This window comes from Miniopterus natalensis, chromosome 6 (genome assembly GCF_054644295.1).
Source record: "Miniopterus natalensis isolate mMinNat1 chromosome 6, mMinNat1.hap1, whole genome shotgun sequence".
Classification (NCBI taxonomy): domain Eukaryota; kingdom Metazoa; phylum Chordata; class Mammalia; order Chiroptera; family Miniopteridae; genus Miniopterus; species Miniopterus natalensis.
This window is the reverse complement of record NC_142086.1, coordinates 67490981-67511167: the sequence shown is the minus strand read 5'-3', so window position 1 is coordinate 67511167 and position 20187 is coordinate 67490981. Positions and strand designations below refer to the sequence as shown.

Below are 20187 nucleotides of genomic sequence, written 5' to 3'. Positions count from 1 at the left end.
CAATAAAGATATATTTAAAAAAAAAAGAAGAAGAATTAGTCTTAAGGAAAGAACAGCAACTTCAGGATAACAGTTCATATTGTGAGTGTGAGTTCCAGAAAATAGAAAGTTTTAGAATCTGTTTCAATCTATTCTAAATATTCCACAGTGCTTCTAAAGCTCTGTAGGAGTATAACTTTGTTGATTTTAATCTTGAAAAATTTTATATAAAAATCATGCAGATTTTCCATCTACAAATTGAATATGGAAAAATGTATATAGAAAACATGGTTCAGATATGTTGTTTTAAACATACAATACATATATGTCTAGATTCCTAAAGTTAAGGAAAAAATACTTCTAAAATATGTATTTTTTAGATTAAAAAGTCAAATATATGCATTAGTCTCAAAATGAGATTTTTATTTTGGGAAAATGCAGGCTGCATCAACACTAAGATAATGTATTTAGAGCATGTTTCTTTTTTTAAATTTTTTAAGATTAAATGTATTGAGGTGACATTGGTTAATAAAACGCTATAGGTTTCCAGTGCACAATTCTATGATACATCATCCATATAGTGCTTATTTCTTACTGTGCACTCTCCCCTACCAAACCTCTTTCTGTCATGGCTGGAAGACCAATTCTAATTGTTGCCCATATTAAGTAGCTTTCCAGAGTTTTGCTCACTCTGACTCTGACATATGCAGTACTGTATAAAATTCTGGTGGGGTCTAGTCTGGCTCATGTTCTTAGACCCATCCTCCTGAAGCCTAACCTCTGCAGTAAGGACCTCCCATGACCCAGTACTGACTGTCAGCTAGATGCAGTCAGACTCTACAAGACTTAAATACAGTTAGACTGAATTCTCTTTATTGCCCTCTTTTCCAATATTTTACAATATATCAAAGCACTCTGCAGTCAAAATATACATATATAGTTTACCTGTCACTGCAACGTTTTTTCTTGCCTCAAGGAAGCAAAGCCTCATAACAGCATTATGGCTCTGGGTGCCAGTCTCAAAGGAACAGGCTCCCAGTATAGCCTGGTCTGCTGTGGGAGGGCTGGAGCAGCTCTTCCCAGCACTGAGGAGCTTTTGAGGCTCTGTATCTGTGATAGAGACAAAGCCAAGTGTCTTCAAGAAGAGAAACATTTGCTTTTCAAACGACTGCTTATGAAAAACAATAGGCCCACCTTCATTACAGTTTCAGATGACCCCATGAAGTCCCAGAATAGGTTGCCATTCAATATCCATCCAACCTTCTGCTAGTCATTTCCTCAACCCCAACTTGAAGGATCTTTTGATTGCCTTTTTCTTTGCATATTCCAGACACACTTACAGTTTTCCCTTGATATGAATTAATAAGGACTTCATTTTGTAGTCACATCTTAGAGATCTTGATATGTTCAGGACAAATGTGATCCTATTATCATAGCATTTTCAGCTTATTAATCATGAATATTAATCTTGCATGAGACATAATGACCATTTAAATATATTTAAATGATCTTTTTGAGCAATATTATTTATTAGTGAGTTACCTTGGAAAGGATATTCCTATGCTATTTTGATTATCTCATGACACTATCTCCAAGCTACACTAAGAAAAACTAGGGATATTCATCTTAGAATCTATGAACAGCCTGCCCAAAGTTATGAATAATCTATACAGAAGTATCTTCAAATTTTTAAAGCAAGAAATCTATAGCAATGCTTCTCATGTCTTTTAAAAACTTGATATTATCTGCTTTTCTTTCTTATTTAAAGAAAATGTTTTTAATTATAGCCACAGTTAGGTTTACTGTAAGACCAAGACAGTGCTCTCCTGAAGGCCAATATAGAGGAAGAGGCAGAATTCCATCCACTCCATGGAGGGTTCAGTTGAACTCTAATGATTACCTCCTTGTACAGAAAGCATGTTAGAGTTTGGGGCCTGCAGGCTACAAAGTCCGAAATCTCTTAAATATGTTTCCTTACTCTTATCAAATCAGTCCCTCAACTTTTCACACACAAAACACACACATACAAACAAACAAACAAAACCCTGTATCTAATGATCAGTCTTTTTCTAAGGTCCAGTTCAGCCTCTGAGTTTATCCAATTGAGACAACAGAACAGTGATGGGCCATGAGGAATGACATATTCATTACCTGAATAAATTAGTCTAAGGAAAAACCTTTAGTACCTATGGAAGCTAAAATAAAATGTGAAAGGCAATTGTCAAGACATTTTGCTTAAGTATAAAATATTCATGTGCTCGGCTAAATTCCCATAAAATACAATATACTCCCATCTAATGCTCCCACAGGTTTCTAACATAAGAAATAATTTAAGATTTCCAGGTGGCATAATATTTAATATAAGCTCTAGACTGATCCTGAGCAGCCAATCAAGTGAACATGAGTTTCCATTTTCTTACCAAAGGGTACCCAAGGTTCACTCAAAGGCAATTTGGTGAGGTTTATTGGCAAAAACTAAACTAGATAGAAATGAGAGGCCTGTTCCCTGCTGTCAGTAATTCAGAAATGCTGATATAGTATAAAGAGAAAAAATGGCATGCCAAGGAGAATTTACTAACCCAAGTAAATCTCAAGAATTTTTTTAAGTCACTTTGACAAGACAATATCACTAATCCCTTTATCATATAGCCAATCATCTATAATTTAGGAGCAAGCTGCAATGGTACATGCATAAACAACCAGGCCCATTGTGGTTTGACTCGGCCACATTATTTTAGTTTCAAACTTGCACTCACCTGATTTCGATTGTAGCAGCCTCTGGTAATCGGGGTGAAGGACATAGTGAGCATTTTCTGTGTTGTTGTTCCACAGAATGATTTCTCCATCATAACTCCCTAGATGAGCCAGCATGGAGAACATAAATTGCCAGAAAGAGGAATATGAGTAACAGAAACTAGAAGAAATCATTATTAAAAAATCTTACATGGAATCTGGCACATAGTAGGTACTCTATATATTTTTGGAGAAGTAAATGAATAATAACAATTAGTGTTTTTATTAAACTTTGGAACTTAGGAGCCTCACAACATATGTGTGCATTAAGTATGATAAAAAATTACTGTTATGTCTTTTTACCTTGTAATAAAGCATTCAGAATAAGGGCTTCGCAATGAAACAACTGGAGTTTGAGTCCTGGTTCTGCCACCTACTAACTGTGCAGCCTTGGGCAAGTTATTTAACTCTACATGATGCCTCAATTTCCTCATCTAAAAAACTGAATTAAAAACTGTATTTATCTCCTAGGGTTGATGTGAAGAATGAGAAGTACTTAGAATAGTGCCTAGCATATTATAAGTACTGAAAAAGGGTTTATAATAATTATCATAAATTTAAAATGATTCAGTGAGGTCAGGGAAATCGAGTTTCTCTGGGTTTGCTTTCCATATCCTTCTTCGGTGTGCGTATGTCTTCTTTTCATTTCCTCCCTCCTATACTATTATTGCACATTGCTTTCTCCAGTTCTAAAGTTTTCCCTATAGCAAGTCCTTCCTTACCGCTCTTCACAGAGAATGTAGAAAAATGCGAATAATGAGGCTACATCTGACCAAGCTTGTCTTGGGGAGGGACAATGCCTGCCAGACTGGCTCTCAGCAGCTCAGTGAGGACAACCCCCTACTGAGCCAAGTGTCAATGTCAAGTAAAGGGCAGAGGAGGAAAGCTGAGTTCGACTGGGATGTACATATGGTGCCTTTGTTGGGATTTGGAGAGAGAAGAGAGTAATATGTACTAAGCTCTGCACTGTCCTAGAGAGAGCAACCTGTGCAACTCACAAGTTGGCCAAGGACGGTGTATTCCCATGGATTAGCTGTCCATCAGAGCACCTATGTTCTCCTATGATTTTGAAATGCTTTACTCTCAAAGTGCTTAAACAAACATTTTCACAGAAGACTGACGGGATGAGAAGGAATGAAGACATTATCTATTCACCAATTACAATGGTATTTTATGACACTTCAGAATAACAGCTATACAGCCTTATAGTTTACTTGTTTCCATTATCCGTCAGTATGTGATACTCCCTGCAGGGGTTGACTTCCAGCAGCTAGAAAGCAAACTGAATAGCAATGTTGGCTCTACTGGAAGGTAATCAGGAAAGTCCTGAAAACAGTGCAACTTTAAGTGCAGATAGAGCAATAAAACCCATATTGTAACACTTCATAGCTATCCTGGCCCTTTTCCTGTAAGTTTTCATTTCTCTTAATCGATGACATTTTTTATTCTAAAAAAAGAAAAAAGTGTAGGCTGTCAAAATATGGGCTTGTTAATTTCATGATGCAATCTGTCTTTATAAATTGTTTTCTTTGGCCAGAAATGATACAACAGTTACTGTTCCTCTTTAATATGTCACATCAAAGTCTGCCCATGGATCCTTTTAAGAGCTTAAATTTGTTGACATTTTATGAGGCCAGTCTTTAACCAATATTACTTAGACTACATTGTGCCAAAGGGTTAATATGCTCCCATTATAAAACATCTGAGTACCACAGAAGAGCCCTAATGCTGCTCCTGGAAAAAAGACAATAAAAAAAAAAGCTAACATTAACTGATGAGCTTACTGTGTGCGGAGCACTGCGTTAAACCCTTGTACAAATTATTTTATTTAATCTTCACTATAAACTAAGATATAGCTACACTCTTGTTAGCCAGAGAAAAGTATGATTTAGAGTTTAAATAGCTTGCTCAATATCGTGAGTTACAAGTGGTGAAAACAGGACCTGAAGCCAGGTAGTCAGGCTCGGGAGCCCTACAAATAAGGACCAAGAATAGCTTTAAGTGCAAGAACTGCTTCTTCAAAAAAATCTATTTATTTTACAGTTGAGAAAAGGTCTTTTTAAAGTGAGTGAGATTTTTAAAAAAAAAAAAAACTTTCACCATTGATTGTGAAGTGAAGGTTTAATTAACCTGTAACAAGAGTTTGCGGCGGTAAAAATGCAGCGCACACAATGTCGTCCCGGTGCCGTATTCCTCCTTTCCATTCTTCAGGCTGGATGAAAAACTGATTGAAGTTCTGAGGTCGAAACACGGTTATAGCCCTAGTAAAAAAGATATAAAATTTAGCTGTGGATCTAAAAGTGATATAGATATTGAGTAGCCATCATCCACGTGGGCAGTGTGACTTGGGCGGTCTAAAATACTACCCTACCCAATTTTTTCCCCGCATGCCATCCATTACACTGAACTTCCCACATTAAATTTTCTTTTGGATTCTCTCATTAAATTATCTGGTAAATTATAAATACTTAGTATTAGAAGGTTAATTATCCTTTTTACAATCATTAACACTAAACATTTATGCATTTATCAGCTTAATTATCCATCACTAAGACCCTAGGCAAAGTTTCCCTGTACGGAGAATGTGAGGTGGGAGGGGGAGGGAAGAGGTCAATCCTCTGTCTCTTCTGTCATCCCTCAGCTAAAATTCAATGTCAGATGTCTTTTCCCTGAGATACCCATATTAACTAGATATATTTAGGGAGTGCCACCCAAAAGCACAGATTGCTTTTCATAAGATGGTTCAAAAAGTAGCACTTCTGATATCTGACCTTGTGTGTCAAAATCTCAAGAAGCTAATTAGCTGCCACCCTTCCCTTAAAACCTCAACCTGAAATGACAGTTATCCTTAAAATACCTTCAGAATCCACACTGTAGTTCTTACTCTGTCCGTTTCAAAGATAACTTTTTTACATTTGTACTTTTGCCAAGAGTAAAATTAAAGTACAGAATGAGCCAATTTTAAGGCCATTTTAAGGGTCTGAGACTTGTTCTTTCTGACACTCTATTTCACAACTCACGTTTGAAATCCTGAGTCCTGCTACTGAGTTGTTGTGTCATCTTGAGAAGATGATCATATCTTTAATTCAGAATTTAGATACCATAATGACCAGTTCTGTGAGAACTAAATTATTTTCTATCAAGTGCAGAAAAATAAAATTTTAAATGCTGTTAAAAAAAAACCTCTTTTAGGATGAATGAGTTAGGAAAATAGCCTTAATAAAATATAATGTAAAAATTGTCATGGAAAGAACAAAAGAACACAATCAACTACTCGTTCCCTTCAAGGTTACTTGTTCATGTGTTGTTAGTCCAATTATCCTAAGAATCTATCTACTAACTTTTAGGCTAAAGAGGGGGTATCTCAAAGACAGAAAACTAGTTCACTATATATCAGTTCCTTTTTACCCTTTTCCCTAAAATGTGTGGAGTCAAATTTTAAACACTAAAACCATCACAAAATTACGTTTGAGGGTTATTTGTGAATTTCAAACATACTTGCCTCCTCCTGACCTCTAACATGGTTATTCAGAATAGCTCACAGCTCGGGAAGTTTTCATTCTGATTCTTATCCTAATAATAGAAACCAGTTGAGTCATATAGAATTATAGTTTCTTACTAAGGCAATCATTAAGAATTTAATATCTTGTGATAGGTAAGTTTTATTGTTGAGGAACTTTAAATCCCCAATCTCATTTCATTTAAAAATACTTTTAGAAACCAAATTACTTCAACAGCTATTTATTGAGTACCTCATTGGTTGTGTTTTTGTTTTTGTTTGTTTTTTTACAAAACTTTGTGAAGGATGCTACCATCAATAATATTTTCAGAATTACTTGAAATTATATAAAAGATTATCTTTTTTAAGTATTTGTATAGGTCTAGGTATTTAACAGAGATAAAATCTTCATAAACAGTGGCCTCGCCTTTAACAGAAAGAAGAGAAATAAAGTGGAGGAAACTAAGAGTCTGAGTCTGGTTTTATAGGGAGTTGCCAAGTATGGAATCAGAATTTTAAGGCAGAATAAAATACTAAACTATTATGATTATATACTTGATTTTACCATAATGTACATATTACATGACTTTAAACAAATGCAAAGATAATTGATCCTTCATTCATTTCATTTTACCAAAATAAATATGGCCAGGTATTTAACCAGGTATTTTTTTTAGTTGACCATATGTCTCTAAAGTATATTTTGCCTAAAATGATAAGAAACACATTTCTAGAAGTTCTAAATTTGGGGCTTCATTTTTCTGACAGAAATATTTTCTATGTAAGAATGATAGTATTTCCAAATAATTAACATGGGCTCTCCATTTCAGGTTTTCCTTAGGATAATTTTAGTGGCATTTACCATTTCCTGCTGTGTATGTGTTGACTTCCTAACTAGAATGTGACACCAAGGGTCTCTGGTGTTCTTCTGTGATACTAGAAGAGCACCAAATACTCTTCCTCACATTCAGCCCATCATAGTTCCTCACCCAATACTTTTCATCTGGGTGCAGTTTTAAAATATTTGTGGGAAGGAAAGGGGGAAAATAATGATAAGCTAGAACTTTAAGGTGTTAAGTTGACAATACATTTTTTATATGCTGCTTCAAATGCACAGGTATGATTCATTAGCTTTGGTCGATATGACCAACCTACTCAATCAAATTATTTGTTTAAAAGAATATGGCTGCATCAAACGGCAGTTCCATTATGCACCCCTGTGTTCATAGCAGGGCAGTTTACAATAGTTAAGATCTGGAGACAGCCCGAGTGCCCATCAGTAGATGAGTGGATTAAAAAGCTGTGGGACATTCACACCATGGAATACTACGCAGCTGTAAAGAAGAAGAATCTCGTACCCTTTGGGACAGTATAAAGGGACCTGGAGAGTATTATGCTAAGGGAAATAAGCCAGGCAGAGAAAGACAAGTATCACATGATCTCACTCATATGTGGAATCTAATGAATAAAATAAACTGATGAACAAGATAGATACAGAGACATAGAAGCATGGAGCAGTCAGGCGAATTTCAGCAGTCGGGGAAGGTGGGGTGAGGAGTGGGAGGGGGAGAGATTAAGCAAAGAACTTAGATGCATATATACTTGACCTACGGACACAGACAACAGTGAAGAGAAGACCTGGGGGGTGGGGTGGGGTGGGGTGGGGGGTGGATGCCTGGTGGAGGGAATCAATGGAGGGGGGAAGGGGACATCTGTAATGCTTTTAACAACAACAAAAAGGATATTTGCTACAATTCTACATGAGGTTAATAAATTTTTTAAATAAAGTTTTAAAAGCAGTAACTGTCTTAAAAGTAGTAATAAAACATATGCAACTAACTTCACTTATGGGGGAAAAAGGAAAAAAAAGAATATAGTTGCTTTCTTGTGATTTAAGGCTTCATCTGTAACTAGAAAGAATGTAAAGGGCGTGGACTTTGGTATCTAATTCTAACTCAGCTGCCTGCTAGCTCTGTAAGCTTGGGCAGGCCACCCAACTCCTTCAAGCTTCATTTCCTTCGTTATAAAAGAGGGTGGATGATACTTAGCTTTCTGATGTATTGCGAAGAGAGAATAGATTTGAATATCTATTCTGTGCGCCTCTTATTCAGAGTGTGACTAATGAGTAATTAATCTTGCCAATCCCCAGATTCCCTGTCTAGTCAATAAACATTAAATTATTTAACTAATATCACTGAGCATCTAATAAGTACCAGACACTATATATTTACATACTATATATCTGCTTATTAGGTGCTCAATGGTATATATATTCCTATGTAGGATAAAAGGCAGGAAGCTAGAGAGCACAAAGACATAAAGGAGGCATATTTCCATCCTGGAAGTAAAGAGATATCCTGGTGGGGAAACTATGTGAACAAGACTTGAAATGGGAATAAACATTAGCCACATGAGAAAATGCTTCAGAAGGGAAGAATACGGCCAGGGGGTGTGGAGCAGTGAGTTTGAAGGGGAGCACCCTGACAGCAGGTTGCTCCAAGAGTTTAAAATGTACATGAGAATGAGTGAGAATGAAACTAAGAATAGGTCCAAGCCAGAGGGAACTTCAATTTATTATGTAGACACTGTGAAAGGTGTCATACATGGAAGAGACATAGATAGAACGCAGCGTAGAAAGAAATCATTGTAGCTAAAATGTGCAGTATCTATTTCAGAGGTAAAAGTGGGGCATTACTAGAGGAGAGGGCAAATTAGAAGGCTCTGACATCCATGTATGTGGAAATGATGCTCTGAATTATACGGCTGTAGTAGTCATGAGAACCGGTTTGAGAAATATTTAGAATATAAAGTAGATAAGGCTTAGTGACTCCTCGGTGGTGAAGTTGAGTGAGAAGGGAAAACCAAGGTGGATGTTCAGGTCTCTGACTGTTAACAGAGGCTCTGAATGTAACAGAATAAGCAGGTTTTGCAGAGGGGGACAAATAATACATTCAGTTTAGAATACGTTGAATTTGGGATTGCAGTCAGACACGTCCAGCAAGCCAATGGGTGAGTTTAGAGAGATAAGAGCTAAAGATAGAGACTTGAGATATCTATAAAATATTGCATACCTTCCAAGATGATGCTAAGGATTAAATTAGACAACATATATCAAGTGCCAAATGCCACAAAGCTCTATGGATAAAATAAATGAGATGGCATGTTTCTCTACTTAACTAAATAAATGGAATTCTTATTTAATCCTGGATAAAATTAGCAAACCCATCTCTTTATTTAGTTAGAGCCTGAAGTTAAAGCTTCAGCTTAACAGTTTCTTCTGGGTTTTAAAGAAAGCTTAATAAACTGACTGTCAATCTTCTAGCTATTTTTTCTCTAATCACTAAACTATTAAGGAATTGGCTCAATGGACCATCCTTCCCCAGCTATAACCAAACAGTTGACCTATCCTCTTGCCTCTTTTGTTAGATGCCTCCTGGTAAAAAGGTCCTTGCAAAGATCCTCCAAAATCCATTTTAACATAAGGCCTCTGATTTAGGAAATATAATTTTTAAATCTAACAGCATAAAGTGAAACAATATCACTGAAAACGTATTCCTTAACTTTCGATTCCAGCTAAGGGATGCAAGCCCTGACAACCTTGTGGAAGATAGAAAAGGTGGAGAAATATGGGAGGAGTGGTAACTTTTCCTCCTCTCATTCCAGTCTTCCCAAAGCATCCTAGGATTATAGAACATGATCACCCGCCAATATAGATCAGAACATCAGGTGTTCCTTTAAACCATCTTTAGATGACTCTATACATCTCATCTTTAAAATGTTTCCCCTGTAAGCAAATCAAAAAAAGCCTTATATGTAATGCTAATTTCTAACTATGGAGATCTAAAAAATATAATTAAGAAAATAGTATCTCTAAAGTTTTTAATTACACTGATTAATTTTTTAAATTCTTTTTTGTTATGTCCAAATTTAAATTGGATCAACTATATACTACACATCTACCCTGCCATGATATTAGAGAGTTAAATATTATTCACTGCTGCAGCCTAATTATAGAGATCATTAGGCCATAGTCTGTTGGAGTGGCTGCCGGTCTTTAATGGATCAGGATCACTCCCAGGGATATGAAGAAGCCTTGCCTTTCAAAGGTGAGATTGATGGAATTAGTTCTTACTATCAAGCAGAATAATATGGACTCTATGTCTTTCCTTATATTCAGACTTCCCCTGAAAGCTAAGCTGTGTGTGGCACTATGCTTTCTGCTCTGCATATGTACATTTGCATTAGAAGAAAAGCCTTTCATATGATTGATAAAAATCCCCAAGTATATACACTGCTAGTTTTCTAGGTATAAAATCGGTTTAATCCCAGCTTCAAACCCTTCCTATCATCATTCTTTAGGAATAATTTTGAGCAAATTACCTATTAGAGCAGTATTTTGTGAAATGTTGAATTTATGGACAATATATTTTCAAAACATAGCACTTTAATTTTCCTAGTACTTATACAGTGCCATAGAAAAGACCCTGTTTATGATTTCTTAGTTCTCTCAGGAAAAAGGAAAGAAAAGTAATTTTCGTAATGAGATGGAAGAATAGCTCCTTGAGAACAGTAAGTGGGCTGTGAAAGGCCCTTCTCTGCACTAAGAAGAGGGAGGCACTAACGCAGAGTTCAGTGGGCTCTTTCCCTCTTGTGCTGCAATTTAAAATAAGCAATGAGAGGAGAAGGAATGAGCTCCTTTTACGGGTGAGAGAATGTAATTTACACATTAAGAATTTATTGCCTATGAAATTTGGGAAACTTTTGGAGTTAATACTCAGGAAGTGGTATTATGTCCCTACCTGGAATGGTTAAAGAAAAAGGCAGATTCCCAACGCTAGGGGAAAGCCCTCTAACAATTTTCAAAACTGCTCAAGCTACATGATCCTATAATATTGTAGTCACTGAGCACTCAGTCAATTCCAAACAGTCTCACTCACCTAGGTCACAAGAAAGTTAATGACTCAGAATCGGTCAAGATTTCTATGTTCTTTTTTCTTTTAGATTTTGATTCAGATAAGAACATTTTACCTTCTTGTAGCTTTGTACGAAGCGTATCATACCTGTCCCAGCCTGTAACCAGTATTGTCCTCTTAAGAACCAGGATCTGTGAAATGTCCACAGCTCCATCTTGCCCAACATTTAGTGTGTGGTGGCAATATCCATTGAAGTCCCATATCTTTAAGAGAAAAATTAAAATCTCCTTTGAGACAAGAAAAGAAAATGTCTTCTTTACTGAGTAAAACAGCATGGTATAATAAGATTACACTAAATTTTTGTGTTTCCATTCTGGACAAGGGTTGATTCACTCGGGATATGTAATAATTAAAGAAAATTCTCTCACTATTTAAATTTAGCCATTAAATGTATTACTCTATGTATAACCCTATCAGTCTATTCTAATAATACTTGATTCAAAGGCTAATAAATTAGTGCATATTTTTAAGGGGGGCAGCAAATTAAAATCATGAAGAGCCCCATTCTCGAGTCTGTTGAAATTCTGGCTCTTGCTCTAAGTGTGTCTCTCTAAAATTTGGTTTCCTCATTTATGACACAGGAATCTTACTCCTAAAGGATGCTTGGAATTTTAAACATCTAATACAGAACCTGAAACAGTGATCATTGTACTAGGTTTCCGGTCATCTGCCCACATAACCTCTTATTGACAGTGGGTGCTAGGACCCAGTCCTTTAGAGGCACAAGCAATTCTGGTTTCCCCCTCAGGCACTGGTGACACAGTAAACCCAATGGGTGTAGTTTAAGAGAGAATGTCCTTAGGTCACCAGCAGTTAAATCTATGTCTTACTATGAGACATTGTTGGTACATCGCACAGAGGGCAAGTTGTCTTTCTCTCAAACTTAAATGCATGTACCTTTTGACTCAAAAATTCAACTTGCAGAAAATCATTACACAGAGACACTCAAATGTGTGAAATGGCCTAATTTGGAGCATATTCCTGAAACATTGCATATAAGAGCTAAATAGCTGAATCAATTTGGAGGCTCACTAATAAGAGACTGAACATCCAAATATGGAATACTTATGCAGTGGCAGATAATGTAGCCATTCAGAAGAAAGAGTCACCTCCAGATGTCTAAGCCCTGCCAAAACGAAACCAGCTACGGCACCTTAAGCAAGTTGCTTTATCTCCTTGGGCTTCAGTTTTCTCATCTATAAAATGGGGATAATAATAGCAACAACCACATCCGTGTGTGTGTATGTGTGTGTGTATGTGTGTGTGTATGTAAAGTGCTAGGAAAGTTCCTGTTTCATACTAAACATGCAATAAACATCAGCTAACATTATGATTATTGTTTGCATTCATATGAATCAATGTCCAGGACAGAAAAATACAAAGTGCAGAACAGCATGGCAGTGAACTGCCACTGAGGAAGAAACGGCCCCACAGGCCAGAAGCGTGACTAAGAACCTTGAACAGTGGCAGCCGCAAGTATGGAGCTGGGAACAGGGACGGGAGAAGAGACTTTCTTTTTTCCTTATATCTGTTTTATATTTCAAACTCTATTATATATAGGCATCCATTAATTATTCAAAACATTATTTAAAAACACGCTTTAAAACCTTGATAAATAGGTTTTAGATCTTTGATTGCATAGGTATTATTTTAGATGCTAAGTGATAAATGAGACTGGAAAACGTCACCCATTCTTGTTTCTTCACAGACTACGGCCAGTGTAGCTCAACCCTGGTTTATGTGTCCTGTGCAGAGGTCACCAAATCTCAGAATTTTGTTGTGCTACTGTGATAAAGATGAATGTACCTTCAGAAGCTGTGATTATACTACTAAATTCACGTTAACTTCTAAGATGTCAAGGCTTGAGCTGAGACCGGGAGGCTCACCCACGTCACATCACTTTGTTTTCCTCTAAACATGGCTCTTAACCGAACCCACCTAAAACAGCACCCACAGATAGGTAATATACAGATCTGACTTCCCCCGGACCCTGCCAAGTCCCTTAGCCGGCACCCCTTCAGCACCATCTGCCAGTCTGCCCTGCCCTGCACGGCTGCTTTCCATGGTAAGAGTACCGGGAGCCTAACCCGCTTCCCGTAGGGCTCAGTTCTTAACACCTTGTCTCACGCCCCAGGACGTAGGGGGGATAGTTGCTTCTTCCTTGTGCCTAAGCCACTGTCTAATACTCCACTTCCAGTTATTCCTATTTTATTCCACCTCGACTATTAGGATTGGGATTATCCCATTACCTTCACACATTTTACCAGTCGGCCCTCCCATGAGCCAGATTACTTTACGGAAACCCCAGCTCCCAGTCCATACTCCACTCGTTAACCTTCCCAGAGGCCAAGCCTGCTGATTCCCAGAGATCCTTACTGTAGCGTGCCGTAGCACCTCCTTCCCACTGACCGTCCCCAGCCTGGGATCCCCCTGCTGACTTGAGGTTACACCTACGTATCCAGATAGCTTTCCCTTAGCCTCCCCTGAAGCTCACCCCAATGCATCATGCATCCAATCATGGAAGGTACATTTAATTAACACCCTTATGACTCCAGAGATGACAGGAGTTTGAAAACCACTTAAAGCTTATTCAGAAAACTACCTTCTGTTGCCTCAAAATGTCACAAGTCATTGCCAATCAAACATAGTCATTATGAGCTGAGGGGAGCAGGGAAGATTCACTGATGGGCATGATTTCAGATTAAATCTAGCTTTGCATAAAAATTTGATCTTTTTTTTGCAAATTAAAATAGCACCTTCCCCCCAGAAGAAGTTAATAATAGCTACAAAATTTCAAAAACCCAAAAGCTTAAAATCATGTTAGTTTAAGATGAATAATAAATAAGATGATGATTGTTCTTCCTTCTTTCTTTACCATCTCACCTTTACATAAAAATGCAAATTACAAAATGGGTTGATTTTCAAATATTAATTTTCTGACAAACTTGCACTTATGCCATTTTGAAAAGTTTACCAACTTGCCCTGATTTCTCATTTTATAAGTCGAGAAAAAGAAAACTAGAGATATTACCCGAAACACATGAAAATTATTCAGGCCTCTTATTCCCCAAAGTAGTCCTCTATCCAGAGTACTGGAAAAAGCTTTCTGAAATAAGTAAGCCAAGTTGTGCTTTTATTCTAAATAATTTATTCAGAAAAATCATCTATTCATTTTTCCACAGAGTTTTATTTTCTTAACAGCTTTGTTATTAGATGGTTTGGGTTATTTAGCTCTACTTATTTTGTCTCATCTCTCTTCTTGCAGAGCCAAAAGACACAAATAAATATTGTCAAAGCTGTGTCTCCTCTCCCAGTATCCTAGCCCCCTCATGTCTAGATAGAAAAGCATCACTGTGTTGCCACCTTAATAGTTCCATCTGTGCTGCCAGTCAAAAGCCGCATCTCATTTGCATCAAGGGCCATAGTGCTGATTTCTGCATTTCCATGGCAACCAGTAAATTGTTTGATTTTCTGCCCAGTGTCTATCATCCAGAAGCAAACAGTTGACCCCACATCAGAGCTGATTACCTAAGAGAAAAGAACATTGTAAAGAAATTAAATATAGTCCCAGAATCCACCATTTTTTATTTCAGTTAAAAATATCTAACCTGTACATTTTCCCTACTAGGATCTGCCAACAGTTAGAGACATTTTTGTAATGTATTTTGTTTTTTTTGTTGAGCTGATAACATTTTAATTTCTAGGCCAGAACTGAGGTAATAAAGTCATGATTCTCTTTATGAGAAAAGATAGGAATCTACTTCCCTTCCCACCATTCAGCTTAGTGTCTAGAGGCCACCCTGAAATCGAATCCTACTGAAAATAAACTTACAGATCTTTTGCATTTAAATGAGAAAGCTGATTGTATTAGTTGTGGTGATCTGAAACTATTTACTATAGGAAAAGACACATTTTGTTATATATCAATTTCCATTTAGCACTCAGAAAAGAAAGCACTAGCAGCCATTATAAGGAAAAGTTAATTTCGACAAATTGCTAGAGCTATTGCTTTTAATGCCATTAGTCCTTTCTTCCTCCTTTCTCAAGGTCCTGTGTATATTCTTACAGCTAAACACTATTATTGATGGGTCACTAAAAAGAAAGAACACAGGAAGGTTAAATATAAATCTGCATATACACTCCAAGAGAAAGGCAGCAAAATAAATGCTAGTAGGGATAGAATGATATATAGTAGTTCAACAGTGAGAAATCTTATAGTGGCAGCTAGACTGCTGATTTCAGCTCTAGGCATTTAAGCGCCCTTTAAGAGATTTATAGGTTAAAATCATCTCACCAACAGGACTTTAGGACCCAAAGAATGAAAAAAAAACAAAACCACTAACCATACAAATGTGTACATAAGAAGTTTTCTGAAGCAATATCTACTTTGAGAAAACTTAAAGCATGTCTTGACCTGCTTATGTGTTGATTACCATTGTATAAATGTAAATTTACTAAAAATATGAAATTTGAGTGTCACATTTTCATAATTAAATGGGTTAAAGTTTATCAAGTGCATATTCAGACGGCCTGGATAGGCCTTCATTCATTTGTTGTAGGGCACACACTGAACATCCACTCTGCACCCAGCTCCAAGACGGCAGCGGCTTCACCAGTGAAGCCCTGCTCTCTTCTAGGCTTGACTGTGAACACACCTGGGGAACTTTATAAAACCGTGGCTGCGTACCAGGCCAGAGGCTCCGATTTAATTGGAGCAAGGAGGGGCATTTTTTAAAGAGCTTCCCAGGTTACTTAAGTGTGCAGCCTGGGTTAAGAACTACTTGTCTGGATGGTGAGACAGACAAGAAACGGAAAATGTCAAATAATGCTACCCGCTGAGAGGTATCAACTGGGTGCTGTGTGGGCACAGAAAGGAAATCCAAAAATCCACTCACGGGGTAAGTGTTGGGGAACAAAAAGTGAGGAGGGTCAATCAGGATTGAAGACAGGAATAGGTATGTATTGAGTGCCAAGCCCTTTGCATTCACTATCTCATTTGATCTTTATAAAAACTCTGTAAAATAAATAATGTTACCACCCTCATCTGTGAGTGATGAAAGCAAGATTCCAATTAGCTAAGTACCATTCCCAGGCTTACAGAATGAGGTTTGAATCATGGACTGCCCATGACAAACACATCATAAGGCTTCCTCTATTCCAACATGGTATTCCTGATAGTGGAGAGCATGCTTAGAAGAGAGGACTGGAGAATATTCCAAGCATGAGAAACAGTAAGAAATGTAATGGAACCAGGGTGCAGATGATGGGATAAACGGGGGAATGTCAGGTGAGGACGCAAGCTGGTGGTGGATGTCTGAAACCCCTAACAAGTTATGCCAGAGATTAATGAGTAAAGTATATAGAGCCCTTTTTACACAGAAAGGGTCTATAGCTTTTGTTGGATTGTCAGTAGGGTGTATGACGTAAATTAAAATGAAGAACAATCCCATTGTTCTTAATAAGGAGGAAGTCTTATAGCATTTTTTGTGGGTTGATTTGTGAAGGTACTTTTGGCGATAGCGTAGAGAACAAACTGGAGCCTGCTGCAATAGTCCAGGTAAGAGATGCTCACCAAAGGTATCTCTGGAGGTAAAATGGAGAAGAGGAACTGGGACAAAGGGCCACCATTTAGCAACATATGTCTCAGCAAAGAAATGATCATAAGTACACAATTTCTCACAGACTTTTTTCCTGAAATTACAACTCTGAATCAAATAATTTCTCAAATGATGTAACTTTAATTACCATTGTTAAAAGATAGTGTAATTTCTGGGACAAATGACCTGGCTCTTTGAAACAGTGTGACCTAACACTTTAATGACCATTCCATGTAACTGACTGTTTCCATTTGCTTTGGTTTGTGCAATATGCGTGGTGGTGAAGGGCACTGGGCCTGGAGCCAGGGTGCCTGAGTTTGAATGTCAGTTGTCTGACCTTGGCTCATTCCCCCGCCTCTCTAAGCTCTCGTTTCCTCACCTATAAATTAGAGAGAGTCATAGTAACTACCTCAAACTGTTTTTAAGAGACAGGGATAAGCTAACATTTATAAAACACAGTGCATGGCATACGATCAATAAGCCATAAAAATTAGCTAGTGTTATTATTGCATTTAAGCTTTATTCATCTGACCTGTTATGTGGGCTCATATCACTTTTTATATCCAAATCAATTTAACAAAAATATTTAATATCTTGCTTTCTTCCAGCCATGACAGGGAATATAGGCAATTATGATTTTAGAAACCACGTTTGTAGATGTGCATTAAGATTTCATATTATACCCTACCTGTGACTTTTTCTCATAGTCTAATTGCTTAGAAATCTGGATTGTATTCATTAAAGAGGAAACCATGAAAACATATAATTTTCTAAGCATGAGAAAAGTTTGACAGTGCTCTTTCAAGAAAAAGTTGAAGATTATGAAGCATTTCACGATTTCTATTCGAAAAGCAATTATTGAGCACCTATTACATGCTTAACAGTTCAGTCCTAAAAAAATGGGTATTCCCTGACAGAAATTAAAAGATCAAAACAAAATAAGGTTATATTCCAAGAAAAGACTTGCTCACTTGTTCAAGACTGGCTCCAGCCACATCACAAAGCATGCAATCGCCAGCCCACCACTTCCATCTAATGCAGCCATTCAATCAGGAATTAATTAAGTCCCTGCTTCGCACTCTCGCGCCCACCCGCCTGAACTCCAACATACTAATCAGTTCTCAGCACCTTTCTGTGCTCATTTAACAATTTTTCATGAAATATGAATCAATAATGACAACAGTAGATAGTCAGTCAAATTTAATTTTATGGCAATCTGCCTTAAGGAGCAGCTTCAAGCAAACAGTGTGCTGAAAAACAAGGACAGACTATGTCACCACATACAGCCAGCATTAGCCAGAGCCTACTGTCACCATGACAATGTCAGAATACAAGAGGAACAAAGCAGGTGAAAAGACTTTCAAAGTTCTGGGAGAGAGGAGTACACTTAGCATCACTCAGCAGATGAAGGGCGCGGTCTGACTGCAGAGGGGGGGCTTTATGGTTAGCAAGCCATTTGGGTTGGTGTAAGGCCCAGGGTGAAGTACTGGCATCACATTCATAAGCCGCATTTCCATGACATCAAGGCCTTTAAGTTTTCACTTCGTTTCTGGCTGCTGCTGATCAGGAGACACCAGCCCTTGAGGGCAGGGCCCTGGTGGCTCGCAGAGCAGAACTGGGCCTGTTTCTATAACTACGCTGCGGTGCGTTGGGCCGCAGGGGCCACTGGTTGTTCCGACGGGAGCACACTCCACCTTCTGTACCTGAGTTAATAACTATTTAGGAATGCATGGGTCTTTTTATCTCTCTCATCTGAGGCTGTCACAGCCAATCAGACAATACTAAGAGATGTGACACTGTATCCATGTCCCCTAATTGTCTTCTTGCTATTCCGACAACATCGGCATTTTAGCTGTCTTTCATTTACATCCTAAGTTCTAGGTCTAAGCAAGGGGAGGAATCAAAAATCACAGCAGCGGATGTCGCCGGCTACCAAGGGATCAGGACATTAGAGTTAATTGCTGTTTTATAATTTTTTTAAGTCAGTGCTGTTTAAAGTCCCATAATATAAAGATCTATTTTGCACCAGATCTCTGAAGCTACAGCTCAGTAAGTAGCGAGAAGAATGATCCTATCTCAGAGCACTGGACAGAGGATTCAAGCACGTGAAGGTAGTCATTGCCCATCACTAACCTCTGCAGGTCTTTCACCTGCTTCCTTACTCGTGTATTCTGACATTGTCCTAGCGACAGTAGGTTCTGGTTAATACTGGTTCTATGTTGTGACATAGTCCTTGATTTTCAGCACACTGTTTGCGTGAAGCCTGCTCCTTAATGCACATTGCCATAAAATTAAATTTGACTGCTGATATACTCTTGTCATTATATGTGTATGTGTGTATATATATATAACCTCTTCGTAGATTAATGTATAATTTTCTCTTTCAAATTTATTCCTTAAATGTATGGAATACCTATAATACTCAAGGCACAGGGTCTAGGCATTGGAGATGCAGTGAAAAATTTCTGCCCTTCTGTCTAGTGGGGGAGAGATGCAACCAGATTAGAAAAAATTAAACAAATATATATACACACACAAATATATATGTGTATGTATATATATATAAAATGGGAAGCATTATGGAAACAACGTAACTGAGAAGTAGGTAGAGATCGTTGGGAGTTGGTGCCAAATTGGGGGCTCTGAGAAGGCTTCTCTGAGGACTCATTTGAGGAAAGGCATGACTGAGGTTAAGGAGGAGCCATGCAGATACCGGGCTGAAGAAAGTTCCAGGCACAGGAAACAGCAGTGCAAAGGCCCTGAGGTGAAGTGTCCTTAGCTTGTTCAAGGACTGGCAACAGGCTCGCAAGACTTAGGCAGTATGAGGGGAAGGGCCATGGGCTGTGACCACCTGAAGTCATTATAGAGGTATTCCAAACACTCCCAAGGTCACCAAGCACCCACAGAAACCAGGGGACAAAGCCAGAAAAATATCATTTGTCCTGTTTTAACTAATAATTATTTACCTTTTATTCTTGCTCTGTTCTGTGTGTCTTTCCATAGAATACCTTTTAATCCTTTACAGAACACCTCAAGGGAGATATTAAAATCCTCATCTTCTAGGTTAAAAAAAAACAAAACCTGTTGCTTAGATAAATTAAATCACTTGCTCACTGTAAAGTACTAGGTACTCTGACTAAAATCCCACCACCTCTCTAAGAAAAAACTACTTCAAAAAATAGCTGAGACTGCATTGGACTCCCATGCTTGGAATTTCTCACTTCATCCTAACAATAAGTAAAAAACTGAACAAACGGAAAAACCAACAACTTTTCTTAGATCAATATAAAAAATGAGGTCACAGGGCAAATCACTGCCCCCAACATCAGAAAGACCAATAGGCAAA

General features: G+C 37.8%; 1 protein-coding gene across 1 annotated transcript in view; it reads right to left on the bottom strand.

The window, feature by feature from the left end:
- Window positions 1–20187, bottom strand: part of WDR49 (WD repeat domain 49) — a 109379-nt gene that overhangs the window by 30502 nt on the left and 58690 nt on the right. The window contains 6 exon segments of the mRNA XM_087817821.1: window positions 925–1089; window positions 2736–2834; window positions 4903–5033; window positions 11300–11327; window positions 11330–11447; window positions 14608–14772. Of these exon segments, the coding sequence (XP_087673947.1) occupies window positions 925–1089; window positions 2736–2834; window positions 4903–5033; window positions 11300–11327; window positions 11330–11447; window positions 14608–14772 (706 nt within the window).